This window comes from Oxyura jamaicensis, chromosome 3 (genome assembly GCF_011077185.1).
Source record: "Oxyura jamaicensis isolate SHBP4307 breed ruddy duck chromosome 3, BPBGC_Ojam_1.0, whole genome shotgun sequence".
NCBI lineage: Eukaryota > Metazoa > Chordata > Aves > Anseriformes > Anatidae > Oxyura > Oxyura jamaicensis.
The window spans coordinates 88,762,533-88,787,925 of record NC_048895.1 but is presented as its reverse complement, the minus strand read 5'-3'; the positions used below and the strand labels follow the sequence as shown (position 1 = coordinate 88,787,925).

Sequence of the window (25,393 nt, the reverse complement as noted above, 5' to 3'; positions counted from 1 at the left end):
TTTGGAAAGATTTCCTTTCTGCTGAATAAATTATCAGGATACAGCTTCATAGCTTGAGAGGCATCTGCATTGGGAAGTAGTTCACAACCAGACATTACATAAAATCTTTAATATAGAACTTGAGGGAAAAAAATAATCAAAACCCTTCCTCCCTTAATTCACTGTTCTTTAAGATCCTAGGAATTAGAGGTACAGATATTATCTTTGAACAGGTAGAAATGCTTTATGATAATTTTTGGACAGCAGTAAAATAGTTCACCTCCGTATTTCACTGAATATAGGTGCACCCATGCAGACATAGTACCTTTAAAAAGACCTTTTAAAAGTTAAATCACTAAATTAAAGATCCTGCTTCCTCCTTAATTCTTAACTCCACCAACTGCTATTCCAAGAATCCTTCAGAAGAATCCTGAAATCAGGGATTGGCAAATGTAGCAAGTGAATTTACTCATTTTCAGCAATGATGCTTTTATCACAATAGTAATTATAAAACCATGTTTTCAAGGAATAGTATTAATCAAAATTATATTACAACCCAAATTTTGAGTTTATATTCCGTAAATGCAGGTACAACAAGCAATTGATGATTTTAAAGTCAATAGGAATGTGGGATTCTGAATTAGTACAATCTGAAATATCATTTCATAATGCTTAGCCATTTTTAAGAACACAGTCTAGTCCCATTATCCATCATACAATGTAAATTTTCACTTGTATGGGAACTTAATTGGTTTATATTCTCTATAATTTTTGTTTTTAATATTTTCATTTGCATCAATAAGATTTCTGATATATGAAATTAAAAATAACAGTCCTAAACATTTACCCATGGAAATATTCTTCCAAACCCAAGTGTATGGGCTAATACAAAGTACTAAATACAGAATTCATCCCCGTAACTATATTGTTTAAACATTCATCTTGACAAATTCAGGAAGAAGATTATTCAGTATGCAAAAAAAAAAAAAAAAAAGAAAGAAAGCAGATTTGATGACCAACGCAGGCCATTTCTGATCATTTTATCTCAAAGACTGTTGAAGAACTGTGATGGTTTTCTGAGAAAGAAACTGAATAATAAAAATAAATTCAATATTACAAATGTAGAGAACAGTCTTATGTTAAGCAACATGGTAATTCTTGTTTTCCTTTTTCTATTCATCTAACATAACTAATTTTACATTCAAGACAAAGAATCTTATAAGTTGACCTATGTGAGTGATAGCTGCAGCTGCAAAGAATCACTTTTAAGGGCTCAGAGCTTACAGGATAGGTCTCCACTTCAACCTAAAAAGACAAGTCTTTTAAATAATACTTTGTTTTAAAGAAAAAGAAAACTGCACAGCTTTTCAAACATTGTGGTATGTGAGCAAAGTCATAATTTGTCCTTTTTTACATTGGTGTAAAATTTGAGATGAAAAAGAGAAGATGAGATAAAAAGGAAAAAAAAAAAAAAAAAAGTAGTTTGTAACAAGAACTTCTGTATTTGATTGCTATAAGAAGTCAAACTCTTTGTGCTCAGCCCAAATCTCTTTGGCATCAGCCAGTTCATACCTCTACCCTAGAACAAACCTACAAGGCCTAGCATGGTTTTGGTAGTAACTCTGTTGTGTCCATCTCTTTTATGCCTCCTGTGGCAGTGGACGGACAGTGGCAGGAGTGGAGCCCATGGAGCCAATGCTCAGTGACCTGCTCCAATGGTACCCAGCAGCGAAGCCGTCAGTGCACGGCTGCGGCCCATGGTGGATCCGAGTGCAGGGGACCATGGGCTGAGAGCCGGGAGTGCTATAACCCCGAGTGCACTGGTAAGTATCCACCTGCCCTACGTCTGGAGGAGGAAGTGAAGGGTGGTGCCAGTCTGCTGCTTTGAGTGGAGCTGCTGGCACACGGGCATGCACTTAGTCCACCACAGGCCCCAGTGGGCTGTGGAGGATGGAGCAGGCTCCCCAGAGAAAGAACTGGGGCCTGTCTCTTTAATTTGATGAGCTACCTGGAAATAAAAAGAGTGCATCTGCAAAAGGCTGCATGACAAGGGCTGCATGCCTGCTTTTCAGTTTTATTGCCATTTAAAGGACATACAAGAAATAAGGAACTGTTTGAGGACTAAAATGTTTAATATTTAATAAAGTGTCTTAAGAAACTAGAAAATGAATGTGCATGAAATGATTCTCTTACTCTGAGACTGTTTCATGATCCTCTGGCAGTATAAGTCCAGAATTCCAGGGTGGGTAAATTAAATTTATACATACTTTTAGGTCTCATTCAACATGTGAGAGCATGTAAAGTCCTGCTTCTAAAATATCATATGCAAGAATGTATTTATTTACTTTTTAAAATGATGCTTATGTACATTGCAAATCATTATGTGCACCCCTACAATAGCACTATACAAGTGCATATAAAAATATGGAAAAGTGTGCTGTGTGTTTTGCAACTAACTCAATGTTAAAACTCACCAGTCTTTTCAGTCTTTTTTTTTTTTTTTTTTTTTTTTTAACCTTGAGATGCAAGTCATTTAAACAAGCCCATATTTAGGAAAGAAGTAGAAGTAGAGACTTCCCCCATCTTTAGAGGTTCCATGGCCAGTATCTTCCACTTCTTGTCACTGCTAGTTACACAAATGCATCTAATCTATTTGGGGGCTTTCTTCTCTTACCTAAGTAAAGAAAAACCCTTATGTCATACTTTACTACTGTAAATATGTCATCACTGTAATTATATTTTTCCCAATAGCAAATGGTCAGTGGAACCAGTGGGGCCACTGGAGTGGATGTTCCAAGTCCTGCGATGGTGGCTGGGAGAGGAGAATAAGGATCTGTCAAGGGGCTGCTGTGACTGGGCAGCAATGCGAGGGAACTGGAGAGGAAGTTAGACGGTGCAGTGAACAGAGGTGTCCTGGTAAGAAGCATATATAATCACTGTTATTACCTACACTGCCGTATGGCTTACTTTAACAGTCACCTTTAGGAGAGACAAGATCAACATTTGTAAAGTAGTAGTCCTAAAGAACTATATCTGACCTTGCTTTAGACAAGTCACTGTTGTTTTTCTCAGTAGAGTTGTGTTTATGTAGCAGGGTGTAAACTAGTCCAACTGAATATATGAGCAATGCATTATGTTTGAAATAAATCAAAATGCTGTATTACAGAAATGTATCAGAAAAATATTTCATTGCCAAGGTGCATCTACATTGGTAGAAATAATTTGCTAAAGAAATTATCTCTGAATACACTGTTTTTAAGAATGCTAGGCTTGTTTTTGTAAATTGTGGAATTATTTTTATGCAGTGTACAAGAGGCCTCGATGTTATAAATTTGGGGTAAATTCCAGTGCAGTAAAGATAAGAGAAAAACAGTGAACCTTACTATATAATGTATAGAATGAATGAACATATGTGGCATTTCATAAAAAGCAAAGATTTAAAAAGAAAATATATATATATACTTCCTCCTTTAATATAATGCTTATATTTATTTATTTGCAGCACTTTTTACTTAGTCCTCACAATAGATTTAAGTATTTCTAAGTGAGAGCTAATAAAAGTGCACTTTTCAGCTCTTTCAGAGGTGAACATAATTTATCTGTGAAGAGACATCCTAGAGAAAAAGAGTGCTCTGGAATAAGATAACAAAATAAGGTGCAAGTAGTAAGGTGTAGGATGATTTAGTCATTCACTTGGGAAATCCTGTGCTCTGAACTACAAGCCAGGGCACTTCAAAATTAATCTAGCAATCTCTTTGACTACTGGAAAATTCCACTTCATATTTTGATGGCTCTGTGCTAGGGACAAAAGACCTAAATAGCAGAGATACTTTGGACCAGGAAATAGGAAATATATCTGATGTGAATTTTATGTTATCGAGCCCAGGTTTTCGTAGGCTGCATGCCTATCCCTTGGCAGCCATCAAAGAACAGTTTTCAAGGTAGTTGCAACATAGTAGTACAATGAATTTCATTACATTTGAAAAACAGTAAAAGGACTACTGATAAAATTGTAATACTAGACTGGAAAAGTTTATCAATTTTAACTTTTCCTGTGGTCTCTTTAATTTTAGTACATTATTTGAAAAGTAGGACAAAATAGAATCAGTATTGGGTTCCTAAATAAATTAAAATTTCCATATCAAATAATTTTCTTGGTAAATGTAGAATTTCCTGTATGAAAGCACCACATTAAGAGAAGCTTAATGGGAATGTTCTTAGTAAACAGACATTCAGATAAACAAGCTTCTGCTTATAAAACCACTCCTGAAGTGTTTTTTGTCTTTGCATATTTCAAAGTAAAACCACACTGCTGCAATTTTAAAAGGTTGCCACCTGCTGTTAATAAAATATTTTACAAATGCATTTGTAAGTCAAATGCACACAGAGCATTGTTTTCCATTTGCTATATGTATTTATTAACTTGATTAATTCCAGATTAGAATCAGTATGCTTATGGAAACCTTAGTAATCTTTTAACAGGTTATATTTGTGCAGAAGATTAGACATGAATAACAGATATGTTTGTTTCTAGACTGATATTTCCTAAAGAATCTCAGATTTAACTGTAGACAGTGGATAATTTACCAAAACTTTGCATTACTAAAAATAAAATGATAGATTTATTTTAATAAACACCCAGCAAAATTGAAAAATACCGTACTGAAATAATGAAAAGATATTTTTGTCTAAGTCACTGAGAAACTTGAGAGACAGTAACATTATATTTTTCTTGTATGAACATTGGTTTACCATAAGTTTAAGACCAGACCCTCAGCTCTGAAGATGTGTGTAACATATTTGTTAAGTGGATGAAGCTGCATCAGGTTGTATCACCCAGATTTCTAGACTTACAGAAGATTAAATTATATATTGCTGACTTATAACTGTATAAGCAAAAGGAGAATAAAACCTTTTTCTATTATGCAGGCTGTTGTTAATAAGGTACGTTGCAAACAGAGCTGTTCACCTGACTGACTGAAAATATTGACTGGACTTTTATTATTTGAGATTTGCATTATGTGAATGTTATTCAAGATCTTCATAGTCTATCAGTGATTCTCTTCAACTGGTTCTGGAAGGAGCTGATTTACATCAGATACTCCTAGAAGCTGAATATAATCAACACTAAGAAATGCAGGCTCAGAACTATTATCTGGAAGTGGGTTTCTCAATTTACTTGGTTTCTAGACAAAAATGATCTTTCTTTGTGATTTATTTCTATAAACAATTAGTAATTTTAAAGCTACAGTTGTTTCCTACTACAGTATAATATACTGGGAACAAAAGACAAAGATCTGCATATATTTTGGCTTCAGTCATTGCTCCTTTATTATAACCCAAATATCTGAAGTTAGATTTCACTCCTAACAGGTCAGCAGTGTTAAGGATTCGAGGAATCCTTTTATGAAGGATAATTCAGAAAATTGTAAACAAATATGAAAAAGGAAAAAACAAAACAAAACAAAAAAAAACTGAATTTCCTAGGCAGCTAGTTGAGCTGGAATAATGGAAAACTTATTAAAGAATGACCAAATAATAGCTTTGGAAAGAACTGGTTTGTTTTTTATGCACAGCGGTCCTTAATGCAAAAACAAAGTGTTGAGAGAGACAGAGGTGCACAGCACAGAGTCAATCAGGGTCCAGGCAAACTTGTTTGCCTGTGCTCATTGACATATTATTCAAGTGCTGACTTGCTTCTGCATCTCTCTTCACATAATTCTGAGTTTTGGAAATGGTTTTTACTTTGAACGCAACACAGAGGTACACAGTTATCTCTGTCAGTAGGCTCAAATTAAAATGAGTTTAAAAAGTGTCATGTAAAAGAATACAAGTACTAACCTTCAACAGATAGATGGAAAACTTCTGATATTACCTGTAACTTACTAACATAACACAGAGAACATGATATATATAAGAGTGTGTATATATGCATGTATACACATATTTTCAGGAGGAAACAAAACAAACAAAAAACACAACGAAGCAGTATTTGTAGGGAAGTAAGATTTTTAGTTCTGAGAATCAGCCTTAGCAAGTGCTCTTAGTCATTTCTGTCCGAAATGACCAGAGCTGCATGTTAAGCATACTTACCAAAGGTCTCTATTTTTTTTTGTATTTATGTAATTTATAATATTACTTCTGCATTATGTTAATCATATATTCTCCAAATCAGAACACTTCTTTTGTTTATAAAGTCATAATAGGATAGTAATCACATTTATAACCAGAAGGCACATGTTTCTCAAAGTCTGACCATTGTAAGTGGGTCATGCACCCACTTTCGGGGCATGTCTGAAGCAGTGTTAATATTATAGATTAAGAATATAACCAAATTTCTTTGGGTTTTGCCATTAATGGATCTCTTGCGTTTTTAGCAGCACAGTCTGTCTTGATTTACAATTCAGGAATGCTGATGGTGAGGCAAATTTAGCAGGCAATTTCTATGCCCAAGTGTGATTCATATTAGCATTACTGAACCATCTGCAAGGTATTTTTTATCATCTGCAAAGAGAGGGTACTGCTCCATTCCCTCCCTCACCTCACTCTTCTGTCAGCAGAAGTGTAAAAAAGGAAAGAGGGTGTATACAATTTTATGGTGTGTGCAATTGGATGGGTAAAATCTGGAGTCTGTTCCTGCATCTGATAGAGTTTTCCCATGTAAGCATGGGAAAATCATTGAAATGTTTCATTTCTTACCATCACTCCATCTGTAAAATAATGATGATAGCAGTTCCTTTAGAAGTTCCTTTCTCTTCTCCTTTTTTTTTTTTTTTTTTTTCGGTAACCACTTTACTGCAGGGTTAGAATTTTGCTTAAATAACTGAAATAAATATAATAATATTTCTAAATAACTCATGATTGTTATGATTTTTATCTTCTGAATTTGGAATGTTTTCACTAATTGATATTTGTCGGTGCTTAAAGTCGTACAATGACATCAGCCAGACATTTGCTGCGTTGATCTAATTCACTCAAAAATTATAAACTGGGAATGTACAGTAAAAATACAAATAATATTGCAATAACTAATAAAAGTTCATTTTGTTTTATAGCCACTCATTATTAGCCCCACATTATTGATTTACTTGCTTAATTACCAAATTGTAAAGAAATGTATCTCAAGGAAATAACCTGCTTTTTGGACTTCAGAATGTACAGTTCTCATTTTTTGCTCTTAGCACATGTGATGTTTAAACTGTGGTTTCAGAACTGATTCTTTCAGACACAGTTTAAGGTTCAGAAAAAACTGTATAAATTTTTGTGTAAGATAAACATCACAGCTTATAACCATCTAACTGTCAACTTCTTAAAGATGCTTGATATTGTTGATCAAAACAGAACAATAAGAGATTCAAACCCATTAACATTGAAGTCACCATCTAAAGAACGTTGAAGAGAGTAAAGGCATAGACTATGAAATAAATACCATCACAAAGACAGTTATTATACAAAAAAAAAAAAAAAAATGCTGTTTATTTATGTTTCATTCTTAAAATGAAACTAAAATATGGTAATACATACATCTCAGGAGGAATTAGGGCAAGATGGAAGACTTTTCTGATAAAAAATGAAAAAATGTCTGGTTTGCATTAATATTAACATTAATGTTAATATTTATATTTACATTTATATTCTCATTTGTAAATGGCAGCACCTTATGAAATATGTCCTGAGGATTACTTGATGTCAATGGTGTGGAAAAGGACCCCAGCTGGGGACATGGCATTCAATCGATGTCCTCTCAATGCTACAGGTACAGTATTACTTTGAAATTACATTATAATAATAAAAAGGGAATTTTTTTTTGCATTTTATTCTAGAAATAATCACTAGACTCATACATATGTATACATGTGTAAATATATATGAATATACATATAGCCTACATGTTTACATATCCATGTACATATAGCATACACGTGTACCTATAATATACCTTGTCTCATAGTATACATTTATGAATGGGTTTGTGATGTGTATGTATGTTTATATGTACACACATGCATATATGTTTGTCTGTATGCATTATAGATAGAGAGAGAAAGCTGACAAATCAATTTGGTAGGACCTATCAGGCAAACTGATGAAAATGAAGAAAAAATATAAACATCTTTTTTATTAAAAAGCAATGCTAAAATCCCAGCAAGTGAACATTGAAATGTTTTTCAGAATCTTGTACTACTCTGTATGCTGATGATCATTGAATGAAATTGTTTCTATGTGTCCTTTTAAAATAACATGGAATGTAGTTTAAATATGCTTCATTCTTTCCAATTGGTCTCACATATATAAATATTTTCTGTCTTCTTTGTGACTTACAGGCACCACTAGCAGACGCTGCTCTCTCAGTGTTCATGGAGTGGCCTTCTGGGAACATCCAAGCTTTGCTAGATGCATATCAAATGAGTACAGACACTTGCAGCATTCAGTAGGTGCAAAGCCAGCTTTAGTACTTGCTCTGTTTATTCATTACTAATCATTCATGTGAAAACAAGCTTACCTATTTACTCTCAAGTCAGATTTCTGATGAGAAATGCCAGGAGGAAAACAGACCTAAGAAAGAATCTTTTCTATTCATGTTTCATAGCATTTTGATCTGACATGTTCCTGGTGCTTGAGTGAAAGAAATTTTATCTTATTGTAGAAATGGAAAAATGATTCAGATTCCTTTCTTCCATGCCCACTCTGTGAATTTTTTATAGGGGTCAGAAGGTAAGACATATTTTGGTTTATTAGAAAATGAGATGTGAATAAATGAGATTTACTGGAAGAGTGACCCAATGAATAATGTTATAATACCTTGAATTCTCTAATTGCACACAAGGAAGTCAGAAATGATATTTCTTCCTGCTATTGAATTTAGAACTTCACTTTCAAATTTAACAAAGAAAAATGATTGTAGGGTGGAGCTATTGCAATGTCCTGGAAAAAGTAAAGTAAATCTAGATGAAGAAATATTATGTTTTTTCAGCATGCTTAACAAAAATTTTCTTTGCAAAGCATATGCTACATAAACTTAAATATACTATATCTATTATGTACATTTATGTATGTTAAGAAGCAGAGGAATAGCACAAAGCTGCACCAGGAGAGGTTCAGACAGGACATTAGGAAAGATTTCTTTACTCTGAGGGTGGTCAAACAATAAAACTGGCTTCCTAAAGAGGTGGTTCGTGCATGCCTGTCAATGTTCAAGAGGTATTTGGATAATGCCCTCATTACTGTGCTTTAACTTTTGATTAGCCCTGAAATGGACTGTTGGAATAGATGATCTTAGAAGGTCCCTTGCATAAGAACCATTGTATATACTGCCTAAATATGCTTATACTTATGTACATAATACATAAAATATACTACATTATAAATATATTACTATGGTATATGGGAGGCTAAAACAGAATTGTTACACTCTATTCCACAGATGAGCATTCAGCCAGGTTAATATTTTGGTGGGAAGAACTCCTTTGAAAATTCTCATGGACAATGACTTTTACTTGCATCATATATTCTCTGACATTCTTATATACTCTGACTCCTTTTCCAAAGGCCACTGCTCCGTTAGTCATTCAGCAGAGGGGCACTAATACAGCTGTGTGCTTCATAACTTCCCAGTCTCATCCAAGTGCAACATTTGAGTGCCATGTTTAGATATCTTTGGTAGCTTGAAAAGTAGCAATGTTGTTATTCCTCAAATCTGTCTTGCCACTTGGAGGAAATTTTCATGAATTTCCTTGAGTTGCACTGCTGTTTCAGTAGATTCCAACTTTATTGACTCCTGGGATTAAGTTTCAAGCATTATTTTTAAAATAACACAGAGTGAAGTGTTAAAGCATTTTTCTCCACTGCAAATGCTGCAAGGAAAAATTTACATTTGCTGTCTGTATGTTGCTCTACCCTTTTAGAGTTCACACTAGGAAAAAAAAAAATAATAATTAAATGGATGCATATATTTTGGTTTTGGTATTTTTTGATATCTTATTCTTTCATGACAGCTTCATATAGTTTGTCTAAACATAGTCATATACGGGCATTGACAGAAATACATTGCTATTTCATTTGTTTAGAAGGTGTATGTTTGTGCATAGTGTAATAAAGGTAATGTCTGCAGGTAATATATATGCACTTTTGAATAATAATGATATATTGCAGAAAAAAAAAAACACATTTTGCAGTTGAGAAATTGAAATTTAATATTTCCTTTTGAGCTGGTATTTAAAAGCAAATTCTTTTTTTTTTTTTTTCTTGTTATTTTTGCATTTAAATAGTACAGTCTTCAGAAATATTTTAAAGGATGTATTTGTCTTAACATGGCTGATTATCCCTTTGGAGTTTTCCTCTGTTCTTGCCATTTTAGATTTCACATCCACATTCACAGCATTGATCCTCATTCCACTGATTCTGATATTCAGCCTTTACTTTATGTGGTGTTAGCAGAAGTCATTCATAAGCAACACAACCAGTGGAAAATACTTTTTCTTGTTATTTAGTGGTATGACTTACCTGGCTGACTTTTGATGATGCATCCTTTTGATGATGCATTCTTTTGACTTGTTGATGATGCATTTTGATGATGTATTTTGATGATGCATTTAACCATGAGCCAGCAGCGTGCCCTCGTGGCCAAGAGGGCCAATGGGATCCTGGCGTGCATTAAAAGGAGCGTGGCCAGCAGGTCAAGGGTCTACTCTGCCCTGGTCAGGCCTCACCTGGAGTACTGTGTCCAGTTCTGGGCTCCCCGGTACAAAAAAGACAGGGATCTCCTGGAGAGTGCAGCGGAGGGCCACAAAGATGATACGGGGCCTGGAGCATCTTCCCTATGAAGAGAGGCTGAGAGACCTGGGTCTGTTCAGCCTGGAGAAAAGACTGAGAGGGGATCTCATCAACGTGTATAAATACCTGAGGTGTGGGAGACAGAGGGATTTGGCCAACCTCTTTTCAGTGGTTTGTGGGGACAGGAAAAGAGACAATGGCCACAAGATAGAGCACAGGAAGTTCTGCACCGACATGCGAAGGAACTTCTTCACGGTGAGGGTGACGGAGCACTGGAACAGGCTGCCCAGGGAGGTTGTGGAGTCTCTTTCTCTGGAGATATTCAAGGCTCGTCTGGACACCTACCTGGGCAGCCTGCTCTAAGGAACCTGCTTTGGCGGGGGGGTTGGACCTGATGATCTTTTGAGGTCTCTTCCAACCCATTCAGTTCTGTGATTCTGTGATTCATGTTTTCTGAAGAGCTGCAAGTCTGCCTGACAGAAAGGGGTCATTGTTGAACAACTGAAGGCATCCACATCAGATTCGTCTATTCTTCTATATTTCCTTTTTCAAAATATTAAATATGATTAGACCACACACTGTGAAATAATCTTTTGCCAAAGAACATTTATAAATAACTAAAGCTTCTTTAAAGTTATGCAACCATCTAAAAACCATCTTATTGCTGTACAACATTTGAGACTAGTTTATATACATACAAAATAAAGGAGAAATTTTTTTTTTTTTTTTTACACCTGGGAGTTGCTCACAAAGAAAATCTGTTTGTCTTACATATTGCTGCTTCTCAAAGTGAACAACACAACTTATTTAAAGAATCATGGAAAAATGAGGTAAAGACTTATAAGGTCATTGGCCTGCAATGTAGGCTTGTACCCCCACGATACATATGTCAGCTCTATAAATCCCTGAAAATAGAGCTTTATAAGGAAGCTGCTGACAGACGGTGTTGCTATAATAAATATATATGCTTATGAAAGCATTTATGAGATGCTTTGGTGTGCTTAACTTACAATAATGTTATTTTCTAACTTAGAACAGGTATAATCGGGGGTGTCACAGTTTTGTGCATGTTCCTATGAGTCTGAGGTGAAAAAGTTTCATTTCTTACTTGAAATGCATAAAATAGTAATGTGTGTATAATCTTCAAATATGGTATTTATGAAGTTGATTTAAAGCAGCTGATAATACATAATACACAGACAATACATAATATGTTAAAGGCATGCCCACCTGGAGGAATACAGACAGATCTCTTTACCCTCCAAACACACCACATAGGATCCAGAACCAGCCCAAAAGTCACAGAGCTGAACTCACATAGTGCTGTGCCCAAGCAAATGTTCTTTTATGAAAAGCATATCATATACTGGGATCCAAAGTACACAGATTCTGGATTGGAAACTTACAATTATACTAGTAAATAAGTGTCCAACTGTTAACATAGGCATCAACATATTCTTTGCAGACATCTACACTGTTTAATTGTTTATCTGTTAGCATACTCCCTGACATGATTTAAGACCATACCAACCAGCACTCTTCCAAACAACAACTAACATCATTGACCAGACAGCATGGCAGAGAGGCTATTCCCAGCAGGTAATCCATCTTTCTCTTGGAGAATGAAGGGAAAGAGAATTTAGCTTGAGGGATACAAGCTGGCTTCACTCGTTGGCCTCAGTTCTAGACAGTATCCCTGAGGCTTTTTTATCTACTTTTATTTATTATTTACAGTAAAAAAAATATTATATTTGGCCAGCTTGAACTGGGTGCAGAGAGTTTCAGAACTTCATGTATTCATCAGTAAGACTACACCTGGAGTACTGTATGGAGTATAGGCTCCCCAGTACAGAGAGACATACACATTATGGAGAGAATCTAATGAAGGGCCACAAAAATGATTAAGGGACTGGATACTCTCTCATTTGAGGAAAGGCTGAGAGAGCTTTTTAATCTATATAAGAGGAGGCTCAGAGAGATCTTATGTATATTAATACCTGAATCACAGAACTGTAGGGGTTGGAAGGGACCTCAAAAGATCATCGAGTCCAACCCCCTGCCAAAGCAGGTACCTCAGAGCAGGCTGCCCAGGTAGGTGTCCAGACAGGCCCTGAATATCTCCAGAGAAAGACTCCATAACGTCCCTGGGCAGCCTGTTCCAGTGCTCCGTCACCCTCACCGTGAAGAAGTTCCTTCGCATGTCGGTGCAGAACTTCCTGTGCTCTATCTTGTGGCCATTGCCCCTTTTCCTGTCCCCACAAACCACTGAAAAGAGGTTGGCCAAATCCCTCTGTCTCCCACACCTCAGGTATTTATACACGTTGATGAGATCCCCTCTCAGTCTTTTCTCCAGGCTGAACAGACCCAGGTCTCTCAGCCTCTCTTCATAGGGAAGATGCTCCAGGCCCCGTATCATCTTTGTGGCCCTCCGCTGCACTCTCCAGGAGATCCCTGTCTTTTTTGTACCGGGGAGCCCAGAACTGGACACAGTACTCCAGGTGAGGCCTGACCAGGGCAGAGTCGAGGAGGAGGATCACCTCCCTTGACCTGCTGGCCACGCTCCTTTTAATGCACGCCAGGATCCCATTGGCCCTCTTGGCCACGAGGGCACACTGCTGGCTCATGGTCAACCTGTTGTCCACCAGGACCCCCAGGTGGGTCCTGCTGACTATTCCTGATTACCTTATTATCGTTCAGATGCTTGGAGATGACCTCCAGGATGACCTGCTCCATCACCTTTCCAGGGAGGGATGTGAGGCTGACTGGCTTGTAGTTGCCTGGGTCCTCCTTCTTGCACTTTCTGAAGACTGGTATGGTATTGGCTCTCTTCCAGTCCTCAGGCACCTCTCCAGTTCTCCAACAACATTTCAAAGATAATGGAGAGTAGCCTAGCAATAACATTGTCCAGCTCCCTCAGCACTTGTGGGTGTATTCTGTCGGGCCCATGGATTTGTGGATGTCAAGTTTGCTTAGCTGATCTTTGACCCGATCTTCTTCAACCAAGGGAAAGTCTCTAGACTTCCTTTCTTGTCTCCAGGGTTTGGGATTCCTGAGGGCTGAGCTTATCAGTAAAGACTGAAGCAAAAAAGGCATTCAGCAACTCCACTTTCCCTGTATCTTTTTGTCACCTCTCATTCAGCAGCAGGTTGACATTTTCCCCAGACTTCCTTTTTTGTACTGATGTATTTGAAGAAGCCCTTCTTGTTGCCCTTGACATCCCTTGACAGATTTAATTCCCACTGGGCCTTGACCTTCCTTGTCACATCCCTGCATACTCTGACAGTGTTCCAGTATGGGAAAGTGGCCTGTCCCTTTTTTCACATGCTGTAAACTTCCTTCTTCTGTCTGAGTTTGTGAGGAGCTCTCTGCTCTCCCATGCAGATCTCCTGCCCCCTTTGCTTGCCTTCTTACTCATAGGGATGAACCGATCTTGAGCTTGAATACTGACCAACTGTCTTGGTCCCCCCTTACTTCCAGGGCCCTAACCCATGGAATTCTTCCAAGTAGATTGCTACAGAGGCCAAAGTCTGATCTCCTGAAGTCCAGGGTTGCAATTCTAATTTTTGCCCTGCTTCCTCCTCACAAGATCCTGAACTCCACTATATCATGGTCACTACAGCCAAGGTTGCTTTTGACCCTCACATCTCCAACTAGTCCTTCCTCATTTGTTAGTACAAGGTCCAACAGTACAGCTCTCCTTGTTGGCTTCTCTACCACCTGTGTCAAAAAGTTATCACCAATACACTGCAGGAACCTCCTGGACTGTTTGTGCGCAGCTGTGTGTTCTTCCCAGCAGATATCAGGGTGGTTGAAGTCCCCCATGAGAACCAGCGTTGTGACTGAGAGGCTACTTGGAGCTATCTGAAGAAGGCTTCATATACCACCTCTTCCTGATCAGGTGGCCTGTAGGAAACACCCACAACAGTGTCAGCCATGGTAGCCTGCCCTTTACTTCTTACCCATAAGCTCTCAACTCACTCTTCATTCACCCCTAGATGACCTCCATAGGTCCCTTCCAACCTCAACCATTCTATGATTCTGTGATTCTGTGACTTTGTGATTCATTTGCTTGCTCATCTGAAATTATGTCTCCAGTGACTTCCATGATTCCAGTGGGATTAGGAATTCACACAAGGCAAAAATTCTGTAAAAGTAAATTCATAGTTTGTTACTTTAGCATCAATGTGGTTTTTATTTTCTTTCTAAAGATAGCTTTTTTTTTTCTTTTTTTCTACAAATGTTAGCAACATTTTTCACCAGATGTCCACATTAAGCCATAATTCTATACTATATCATATAGAATTTTACCACGTTACCACAGGTGATTAACTCTATAAGATCATTTCGTTCGTGCATAAACACATATATGTACTCAAGTTGAACCAGGAGAGGTTTAGGTTAGAAATTAGGAGACATTTCTTCTCAGAAAGAGTAGTCAGGCATTGGAACCAGTTGCCCAGGGAGGTGGTGGAGTCACCATCCCTGAGGGTGTTCAAGGAAAGGTTGGACGTAGTGCTTAGGGACATGGTTTAGTGGGTAACATTGGTAGTAGCAGGATGGTTGGACCAGATGATCCTGAAGGTCTCTTCCAACCTTAATGATTCTATGATTCTATGATTTTATGATACTGTATATAGCTACAGTAGGTTCACTGTCTCAAAAAAAAAAAAAAAAATCATGTATTTTTTACATTTTCTTTCTGTTACTCCCCTGGAAGTGACATAGAACAGATTTCAATCCTTAACAAGCAGTATTAAAGTAACAGAAACCCAGCCATGCTGCATGTTCTTCATCTTGAATTGAGACTTTTATCGAGATTAATATGGTAGCTATGCAAATCATAGAAAAATGGCACCATATTTTCATCTCAAAATCTATTTAGAAATCTATTTGCAAAACATGATGTGTCAGTAAAGTTAAAAATATACTCATAATGCTAAAGATAATATACTTTGATCTGCCTGTGTGCCAGGCAGAATTACTGCTCTACTCATGACAGGCATGTACTGGCACTTCAGATGTATAAGAAGGCAGGGCTTTCCACTGATTAATTAAATTGCCTGCATATATGAATCTTTCTTTGAAACTTATATCAATATTTGTGCTGGGTTTGGCTGAGATAGAGTTAATTTTCTTCATATTATCTAATATGCTTGTATCCTTTGGATTTGTAATGAAAATAGCATTGGTAACTCATTAATGTTTTAGTTGTTGTTGAGCAGTGCTTACACAGAGTCAAGTTTTTTTTTTTTTTTTTTCTGTTTCTTAGAAATCTGGGTCTGAGGGTGTACAAAAAGTTAGGAGTGGACACAGACAGAACAGCTGACCCAAAGTGACCTAAGGGATATTCCGTATCATATGATATTGTGCTCTAAAATAAAAACTTTGGGGAAAGTTTGCCAGGGTTTGCTGCTCAGGGACAGGTTAAGCATTGGCTGCTGGTGATGAACAATTGCATTTTGCATCACTTGTTTTTCTTAGTTTTGTTTCTCTTTTTTTTTCCTTTTTTTTTTCCTATAAACTGTCTGTTTCTCAAGCCATGAGTTTTCTCAGTTTTATCCTTCTGTTTCTCAGCAACTCAGAGGTGCGTTAAACCACAGTGATACTTAATACACCATTACAACAGTTTCAGAGTAATTAAAAATCTTGAATTAATACATATCCTCAGCCTATACTGGAGATCAGGCTCTACTACACCTCCATTTTTTTGTTGTTGTTGATGAGGAACTGAGGGAGACCAGTTAGGCAGAAATTCATATTTCTGTACTTCCAAATTAATGTCTATCCATTGTTCCTTCTTAATGTTTATATCTCCTCATATCACAGCACAGAAAATCCCTGGTATGTTAAAAATATAGCTACAGGACCTCTGAAGAGAATATGGAGCATGATGAAACACTGAAGGGGAATGGTTTAGCTTGTGGTGTGGTGACTGGCAGTTAGTTTGCATCTTTGGAGGGCATGGTGTCCACCATTCATGTATATGAGCTTTACTAAAAACAGTTAAGAGGATGAAGTACCTAAGCTATGCCACAGATGTACTTCTTGTACTTTTGTTAGTTTATTTTATCTTGTGTACTGTGCAATGCAGGTCCCTTTTAAAACTTGGGATGATAATTAGATCTCTTTGAATAACAGAATCAATTAGTCATGAATAATTTATCCAACATTTGGTACAAATCAGTCATCAAATGAATTCAACAAATACTGTTTGACTAGCTTATACAGCTGGTTGACTAATATGAAAAATTATCCACTGAACAAATTAAGGAACAAAAACACCCAAATCCATGAAACAAACCCTTGGGAAATGATTTGGTTAGCTCTAATAATAATACTTAAAGAACCCAATTAGGATTATTCTTACTAAAGCATTATAAGTGGAAAATGCAAAGTGATAAATAGGTATGCTTTGCCTACTTTAATCTTGTGACCTAGGGAATCAGGTGATAGCAGGATGAACAGAAAAAAAAAAAAAAAAAAAACAGACATTATATCAGGACTCCTCTTTTCTGAATTTCTTTTATTGCTCTAGTGCATTTACATTTACATTTGCTTTTAGATTCTTTGCATTAAGAAAATGCTCCTAGTCAAGCAGTCTTTCAAGACAGTTTCAAGACAGTCATCTGTTCAGCTAAGAACTGTTTTGCTCATTGACATAAAATTTGTTAAATGTGTTCTTGAGAAAGTGTAGGTTACAAAAAAAAAAAAAAGAAAAAAAGAAAAAAAAAAAAAAAAAGGATTACAACCAAGTATGTATCTGTTTTATCATGGGTGGAGATGAAGGATGGCTAAGATCTAGTGGCAGAGGATATCCTTTCTTCAGTTCCTTCTGCATAGATCTTGGGCTCATACAGCTCCCTAGATTTCACCTGCCAGGAAGGAATTCCTCTGCTTTCTCTAATTCCAGATGATTTTCTCAGTTTTGTACCCTATATGGGATAGACGTGTTTTGTTTTTTGGGAACATTTGTGCTTTTACCAAATCTCTGTTTCTGCCTTTAGCAAATAATTTAAGCTGAGATCCTTAGGTCTCACTAACATATTTTAATTTCTTTAAAGGAAGAATTAATTTCTTATTAAAGGAATTTAAATAAAGGAGTTTAAATTTAAATAAAGGAATTTAAATAAAGGAGTTTAAATTTAAATAAAGGAATTTAAAATTTCTTATTAAAGGAATTAAAGGAAGAATTTAATTTCTTATATATAGGAAGGTAGATTAGCTGAATATCTAATGGCACATCTTAGACTGTATAATACAGAGTTGTGGTAAATGGTTCTGCATTCAGGTGATAGCTGATGACAAATGGTATCCTTCAAGGGTCCATCTTGGAACTGGTGCTATTTAATATCTTTATCAATGACATGGACAGTGGGATCAAGTGCATCCTCAGCAAGTTTCCTATGATAGCAAGCTGTCCATTGCAGTTGATACAACAGAAGGAGATGATGCCAAAGGGACCTGGACAAGGTTGAGAAGTGAGCCCACATGAACATAATAACATTCAACAAGTCCAAGTGCAAGGTGTTGCACCTGGGTCAGGGCAATCCCAGACATGAATACAGGCTGGGAGAAGAACTCACTGAGAGTAGCCCTGTAGAGAAGTACGTTGGGGTTCTGGTGTATGAAAGGCTCAATGTGACCCAGCAGAATGCACTTGCAGCCCAGGCCAACTGCATCCTGGGCTGCATTAACATTGGAGTGGCCAGCAGGTCTAGGGAGGTGATTGTACCCCTGTGCTCTGCCCTCATGAGACCAGCATGAAAAAGACATGGACCTGTTAGAGCAGGTCCAAAGGAGGGCCACGAAGATGATCAGAAAGCTGGAGCACCTCTCAGCTATGAAGAAAGACAGAGAGTTGGAGATGTTCATCCTGGAGAAGAGAAGGCTCTGGGGAGACAATGTTGTGGCCTTTCGGTACTTAGAGGGGCTTATGAAAAAGGTTAAGGGTAACTTTTTACATGGGCAGATAGTGAGTGATATGCCAAGGGGAAATCATTTTAGACTGAAAGAGGGGAGATTTAGATTAGATGTTAGGAGGAAATTTTTATGATGGTGGTGAGGCACTGGAACAGGTTGTCAAGAGAAGCTGTAAATGCCCCATCCCTGGAGATTTTCAAGGCCAAGTTAGATGGGGCTTTGAGCAACTGAAGTTGTCTAGTGGAATTCTTCGTGGCAGGTGTCCCTGCCCTCCTTGGGAAGGTTGGAACTAGGGGGGTAATGGTTTCTTGGGAAGACAAATGCCATCTCTCCAAACATCCTCCACTTCTTCCTTCTTTACCCCAGCTATTATTGATGAGCATGATGACATATGGTATGGAATATCTCTTTGGCCAGTCTGGGTCACCAGTCTGTACTCGCTGTTTCCCCTCCCAGCTTCTGGTGCACGCCCAGCCTCCTCCTTGGCAGGGCAGCATAGAGCAGAAGTAGAAGGGCTCTGTGTAAGCGCTGCTCTGCAACAGCTAAATACATCAGTGTGCTATCACCACCGTATTCACCAAAAAACAAAACACAGCGATGTGTGACCCTCTACAAAGAAAATTAACTCTATGCCAGCCAAAACCATAACAAGAATGTATTCTCCAAGTGTTGATTTTTTTTTGTTATTGTTTTTGTTTTTTTCTTTGTTTTTTAATTTCTCAGTGCATTCTTCTTGCAAGTTTCAGTCTTTTTTTTTTTTTTAATTTATTTTTTTTCCCTCTATACTAGTCTTTAAAATAATCAAACATCAAGCTAACTGAGTTCTGAGTGTTTTGATCCAACTGAATTCAACCAGCACACTGCAGGTTGATTGTATGTGCACATAAATTTTATGCTCTGCTTTGATGCTTGTTGTTGTTTAAATTCAGTTCCTTTAGACAAACAGTATAAAATCTTACCTGACCTGACCTAACAAGTAGAACTAGTTGTACCACAACTGGATATGAGTGCTTGCAGGTCCAAGAATAAAATCAGAGATTAGGAGCCCACAGCCCTACTTTGAATAATATCAGGGAACAAAAAAGTGATTGAAATAAGAGTTAATTGCATATTTGTACTTCTTTACAAGGAGTATTTCTTTGCAAGGCTCTCAAAGATTTGTTACACTACAAGTGAGAAGACTGAGAAGCAAGACCCCAGCATTACAAATATCCTGTGTAATCTTTTGTATCAACAACAGCTTCTGAGAAGAATAGCTAAATATTCCTTCATCTATTCTTAATTAATTATACTGATGACAGGAACTTTTAAAATAAAGTAAAATAAAATAAAATTAAAATAAATTAAATTAAATTTAAAACACAAAGTCAAACAAAACCAAACAAAACCATAGACAAACAAACAAAAAGTGTGTGGGTGCTAGTGTGGAAAATGGAAAAGAGGTTAAAGTTTGGTACATAAGAGCAATGGGTAATCATAGCTTATGGGATCTTTATGAAATTAATATCTGAACACCGTATGGCCAGTTGTAATGAAATCCATAACTTAATGGAATAAAATCAACATCATATCTTGACCCACCCCAAAAGGCTGGTCACCAAAAAGAGTGACTCCAGCTTTGAAATCCGGTATTTTGAAGTCCAAGAGTTGAGAGCTTTTTGAATGCTAGGGGAAACACGCTCGCTTTCAAAATGTAAAGAATTTTATTCCTAGAAGTAAAGTCTGAATTTTTGATCTGAACAATTTACATTTAAGCTTTCAGAAACCCTTCTGCAGATCAAGTAGATTGACTTTAAAGCACAAAAAATGGTTTACAAGATGAGAGAGTATATGAAGTTAGAATCATAGAATCATAGAATATTCTGAGTTGGAAGGGACTCATAAGGATCATCAAGTCCAACTCCTTGCACCGCGCAGCTCTACCCAAAAGTTTAGACCATGTGACTTAGTGCAGTCCAAATGTTTCTTAGATTCGTACAGGCTTGGTGCAGTGACTACTTCACTGAGGAGCCTGTTCCAGTGTGCAACCACCCTCTCAGTAAAAAATCTCCTGATATCTAGTCTGAACTTCCCCTGCCTCAGTTTCACCTCGTTCCCATGGGTTCTATCACTGCTGTTTATGGAGAATAGGTCACCCGCCTCTCCACTCCCCCTCGCGAGGAAGTTGTAGACTGCGATGAGGTCCCCCCTCAGCCTCCTCTTCTCTAGGCTGAACAGGCCCAGTGACCTCAGCTGCTCTTCATACGTCATCCCCTCCAGGCCCTTCACCATCTTTGTCGCCCTCCTCTGGACACTCTCCAACAGTTGAATGCCCTTTTTGTACTGTGGTGCCCAGAACTGCACACAGTACTCAAGGTGAGGCCGCACCAGCGCAGAGTAGAGCGGGACGATCACTTCACTTGCCCTACTAGCAATGCTGTGCTTGATGCACCCCAGGATACAGTTGGTCCTCCTAGCTGCCAGGGCACACTGCTGGCTCATATTCAACTTGCTGTCAACCACGACCCCCAGATCCCTCTCTGTGGGGCTGCACTCCAGCGTCTCGTCGCCCAATCTGTATGTACGGCCAGGGTTGCCTCATCCCAGGTGCAGGACCCGGCACTTGCTTTTGTTAAACTTCATGCGGTTGGTGATCGCCCAGTTCTCCAACCTGTCCAGATCTCTCTGCAAGGCCTTTCCACCCTCGTCCGAGTCTACAACTCCTCCAAGTTTGGTGTTGTCAGCAAATTTGCTCAAAACACCCTCCAGCCCTACATCCAAATAGTTTATAAAGACATTGAAGAGGACTGGCCCTAAGATAGAGCCTTGAGGGACCCCACTAGAGACCTTCCGCCAGCCTGATGTGGCCCCATTTACCACAACCCTTTGAGCCCTGCCCATCAGCCAATTGCTCACCCATTGTATGATGTTTTTATTTAGCTGTATGGTGGACATTTTGTCCAGTAGGATCCTATGGGAAACCATGTTGAAAGCCTTGCTGAAGTCCAAAAAGATCACATCAGCTGGTTTCCCTTGGTCGACTAGACGGGTGATCTTATCGTAAAAGGAAATCAAATTTGTTAGGCAGGACCTGCCCCTTATGAACCCATGCTGGCTGGGACCAATGACTGCATTGTCCCCTAGGTACGCTTCAATAGCCTCAAGAATCATCTTCTCCGTAATTTTACCAGGCACTGACGTGAGACTGACAGGCCTGTAGTTGCCAGGGTCTTCTTTCTTACCCTTCTTGAAAACTGGCACAACATTTGTTAGCTTCCAGTCTACCAGGACCTCTTCTGATTCCCAAGATCATTGAAAAATAATTGAGAGAGGTCCCATGATGACGTCAACCAGCTCTTTAAGCGCCCTGGGATGAATCCCATCCAGACCCATGGACTTGTATGGATCCAGGTGGAGCAGCAAATCCCACACTCATTCAGGGTCAGCTGGGAGTTTGTTATTCCCACCATCAAGGTCCTCCAGCACAGGGCACCCGGGGTCCCGAAGCCCATCATCAGCGTTGAAGACAGAGGCGAAGAAGGCATTAAATGTCTTTGCTTTGCCTACGTCATTGTCTGTGAGTTGACCTTCCCCATCAAGCAGCAGACCTTTGTTTTCTTTGGTTCTCCTTTTCCTGTTCACATATCTGAAAAAAACTTTTTTATTGTCTCCCACAGACATGGCCAGCTTCAACTCTAGTTGGGCTTTGGCCACACTAATTTTCTCCCTACAAACACGAACAGCATCCCTGTATTCCTTCCTCATCGCCTGACCTTCCTTCTTCCAGCAGCCGTACACTTTCTTTTTTCGCCTAAGCTCCAGTAGAAGATCCCTGGTCAGCCAGGCCGGCCTGCTGCTCCACCTGCCTGACTTCTGATATTTTCGAATTGCCTGATCTTGTGCTTTTAGGAGGCAGTGCTTAAAGACTGACCAGCACTGATGGACACCCATGCCTTCAAATGTAGTTTCCCAGGGGATCTTGCCAACTAGTTCCCTGAGCAGCCTGAAGTCCGCTCTCCCCATATCCAGGGCTGAAGTTTTGATGGCAGTTTTCCTTCTGTCACCATAAATTCTAATTTCAACCACTTCATGGTCACTATGACCGAGACAGCCGCCAATTGCCATGTCTCCCACAAGACCCTCTCTGTCCTCCAGCAACAGATCCAAGAGGGCACTGGTCCTAGTTGGCTAAAAGTTGTTGGATAAGTTGCTACCAAGCAGTATTAGAAACCGATTTTGCTTAAAAGGAAAAAATACTTGCATAAATTGGATTGTTTTTCACTCTGTTGGGAAAATCCCACAGGATTTATTGGGTCTGAAATGAAGATAATTTTGTAAGGGATCTGCTTAAACAATATTGGCATCACTGCCTCACTTCACACTGCAACAACCCTCGTGCCTAAAATGAGACTTCCTCTAGATGGCTTTCAGATACTCTAGTTTGTAAGAGATTTATATTACACCCATGATTAATGAGGAAGACCAAAGCTTGTTATGAAGACACTTTTTTTATTTTATTTTATTTTATTTTTTAAGGTCATGTTTATATTATCAGAAATTCTCTATTAATATTGCTTGTCTTCTAAATCTATGCAGCATAATTTTCAAAACTGGATGATGAAATTCTATATTTATTGTATTGGATAAAAATAAGGTACTAATTTGTGCCAACTTCAGTGATGTAACACCTAAATCAGACGTGCATTCGTGCAAATCTGGCTGCTTTTCTCTCAGAAAGAGGAAGCTGGAAAACCAAAAACCCCTTAACTCTTGAGATTTAAGAAGGAGAAATCTGCATATGAAATATCACACTGTTGTCAAGATATTAACACTTATGGAGCTCGGGAACTTATGCAGGTGAATCTTTGCATATCAAAATGATAATATAGCCATAAAAATGAATTTCTGCTGCTTCTAGTTCATACTATAATTTTGTTTCTCCTCTTTCCACAGCAGTGTTATTCACAATTTTGCAAGTGCTTGGCTAAAATGTAATTTGATAAAAAGAACTCTGAGGTGAATAATGATTTGCTCAGCTGCAGCTCATTAGAGATGATTTTGGTTTTCCAAATTATATTACAAGGGCAGCATATCAGTCTGTCCATGCACTCCTTAGTGAAATGAATGCTTTACTCTGGGGATTCAAAGTCTTGATTTACTTCTTTTTGCTAGTTTAGTGCTTCCTTTCTTTTTATATAGCTGCAGAGCAAAGCAGCCAGGCTTAGATTTGTAAATTTGAATGTATAGGCCACAATAACAAATTTTTTCTTCTGCATCAGTCTATCCTATTGCTATATGCCAGCTCTTCATCTTCACCTTCACAGCCTTTGAGTAATGGAGTTATATTAGTAAATGATTTGCTTTCTTTGCCTTGCCTCTCATGTAATCCCAGAATCTGCTGGAGTCAGCTCTGTTTTGTCACCTCCATAACTAGACAGAGGGATGACAAACTGGTTCTCTGTTTTCTCTCATCATAAAACAATTGATCATGTGATTGTGGCAGGCAACAGTTTTCCTCTGCTTCACTAGCATATTCCAATTTTGCATAGGAGAAAATTTAAGCATTGGCAAAAAAAACTAATAACTTCAGCATTGCTGTTTGCTTTGATGACAAAGCTCTGTCTGCCCTGCCAAACTCATTGCATAGACTGAAATGTTTTTCTGTGTTTTAACACCATGCTATAAAGTTAGTATGCCTTTCTCAGTCTCCTAACATATCTGCTTTGCTTTCTGTAAATAAATAAGTGTTTTGCCAAAGAGAGGAAATCATCTACTCCATCCCAAGTGAATGGTTGCATTTTCATATTTTTCATATTAAAATACGTACCAAAAATTAGCACTTCTGCATCCATGAAATGACAGGGCTTGATCTCACTAAAACACATATACATCCCAAGCCCAGAGATGCTATACAGTGGGAGAAAATATTTATCTTCTATTCTGCCTAACCATATCACAATTTAATTAAATTGGAGTAAGTTCTTCCTGTTTTTGACTGCTTTCTAATACACAAACAATCCCACTTGTTAAATTCAAATAAAAGTCCCCAGTATCATCTCAGCATCCTCAATCATCTTTCCACATCTGGTTTATGAAAGAATAATCTGTGTGTTAAATTAGATGTGCTCCTGTGGTTTCTGCTGCTGCTGTGTTATGTGGAGGTCTGCTGCAGCAGTAAGCAACTGAGTGCTCCCCAATCACATTGATATTCCAAACCAAGTAAAACTGCAGCCAACAGGTGAACTCCACTATCGTATGGCCAGAGGGAAAATGAGAAATGAAGGCCATTTAGGAGCTCAATAAAGAAAGCAATCATCTAATTTTCCTTTAAAGCCTACCAGAACTGCAGGAACTTTCATTCCAAGACAGCTTGCAGAATGACTGCAGGAATTTATCTAGACAGGTAGCTGCAAAGCAGTGGTGACAGTGTGTTACACTTACTACACTCATTCCCCTTCCTTCTTTTTTTTTTTTTTTTTTTTCCCACTACTTCATTTGCTGCATTTCCCTTCATGTCTAAACTCAGATTTGATATGTATGTGAGATGCAAATGATTTTTCTCCTGCCTATTTCTTAATGCAGTGCTCCCATGCAGAATTTAGGGCTCCCAAATAATGTTAATCTCCTTGAAAGGACCATTCTGGTTTGTCCTGCAAATAGAACTGAGCATGATCCAGATGGCTCTATAGAAACATATTCAAATAAATATATAAATTCCATCAGTTAATCAGAGTTTTTTTTT

General features: G+C 38.1%; 1 protein-coding gene across 6 annotated transcripts in view; it reads left to right on the top strand.

Annotated features, from left to right (window-relative positions):
- Window positions 1-25,393, top strand: part of ADGRB3 (adhesion G protein-coupled receptor B3) — a 467,103-nt gene that overhangs the window by 204,434 nt on the left and 237,276 nt on the right. For all 6 annotated transcript variants that reach the window (XM_035322903.1, XM_035322904.1, XM_035322905.1 and 3 more), the window contains 4 exons: window positions 1,638-1,802; window positions 2,731-2,895; window positions 7,634-7,735; window positions 8,304-8,410. In XM_035322903.1, coding sequence (XP_035178794.1) covers window positions 1,638-1,802; window positions 2,731-2,895; window positions 7,634-7,735; window positions 8,304-8,410 — 539 coding nt within the window. The remainder of the gene's footprint in view (window positions 1-1,637; window positions 1,803-2,730; window positions 2,896-7,633; window positions 7,736-8,303; window positions 8,411-25,393) is intronic.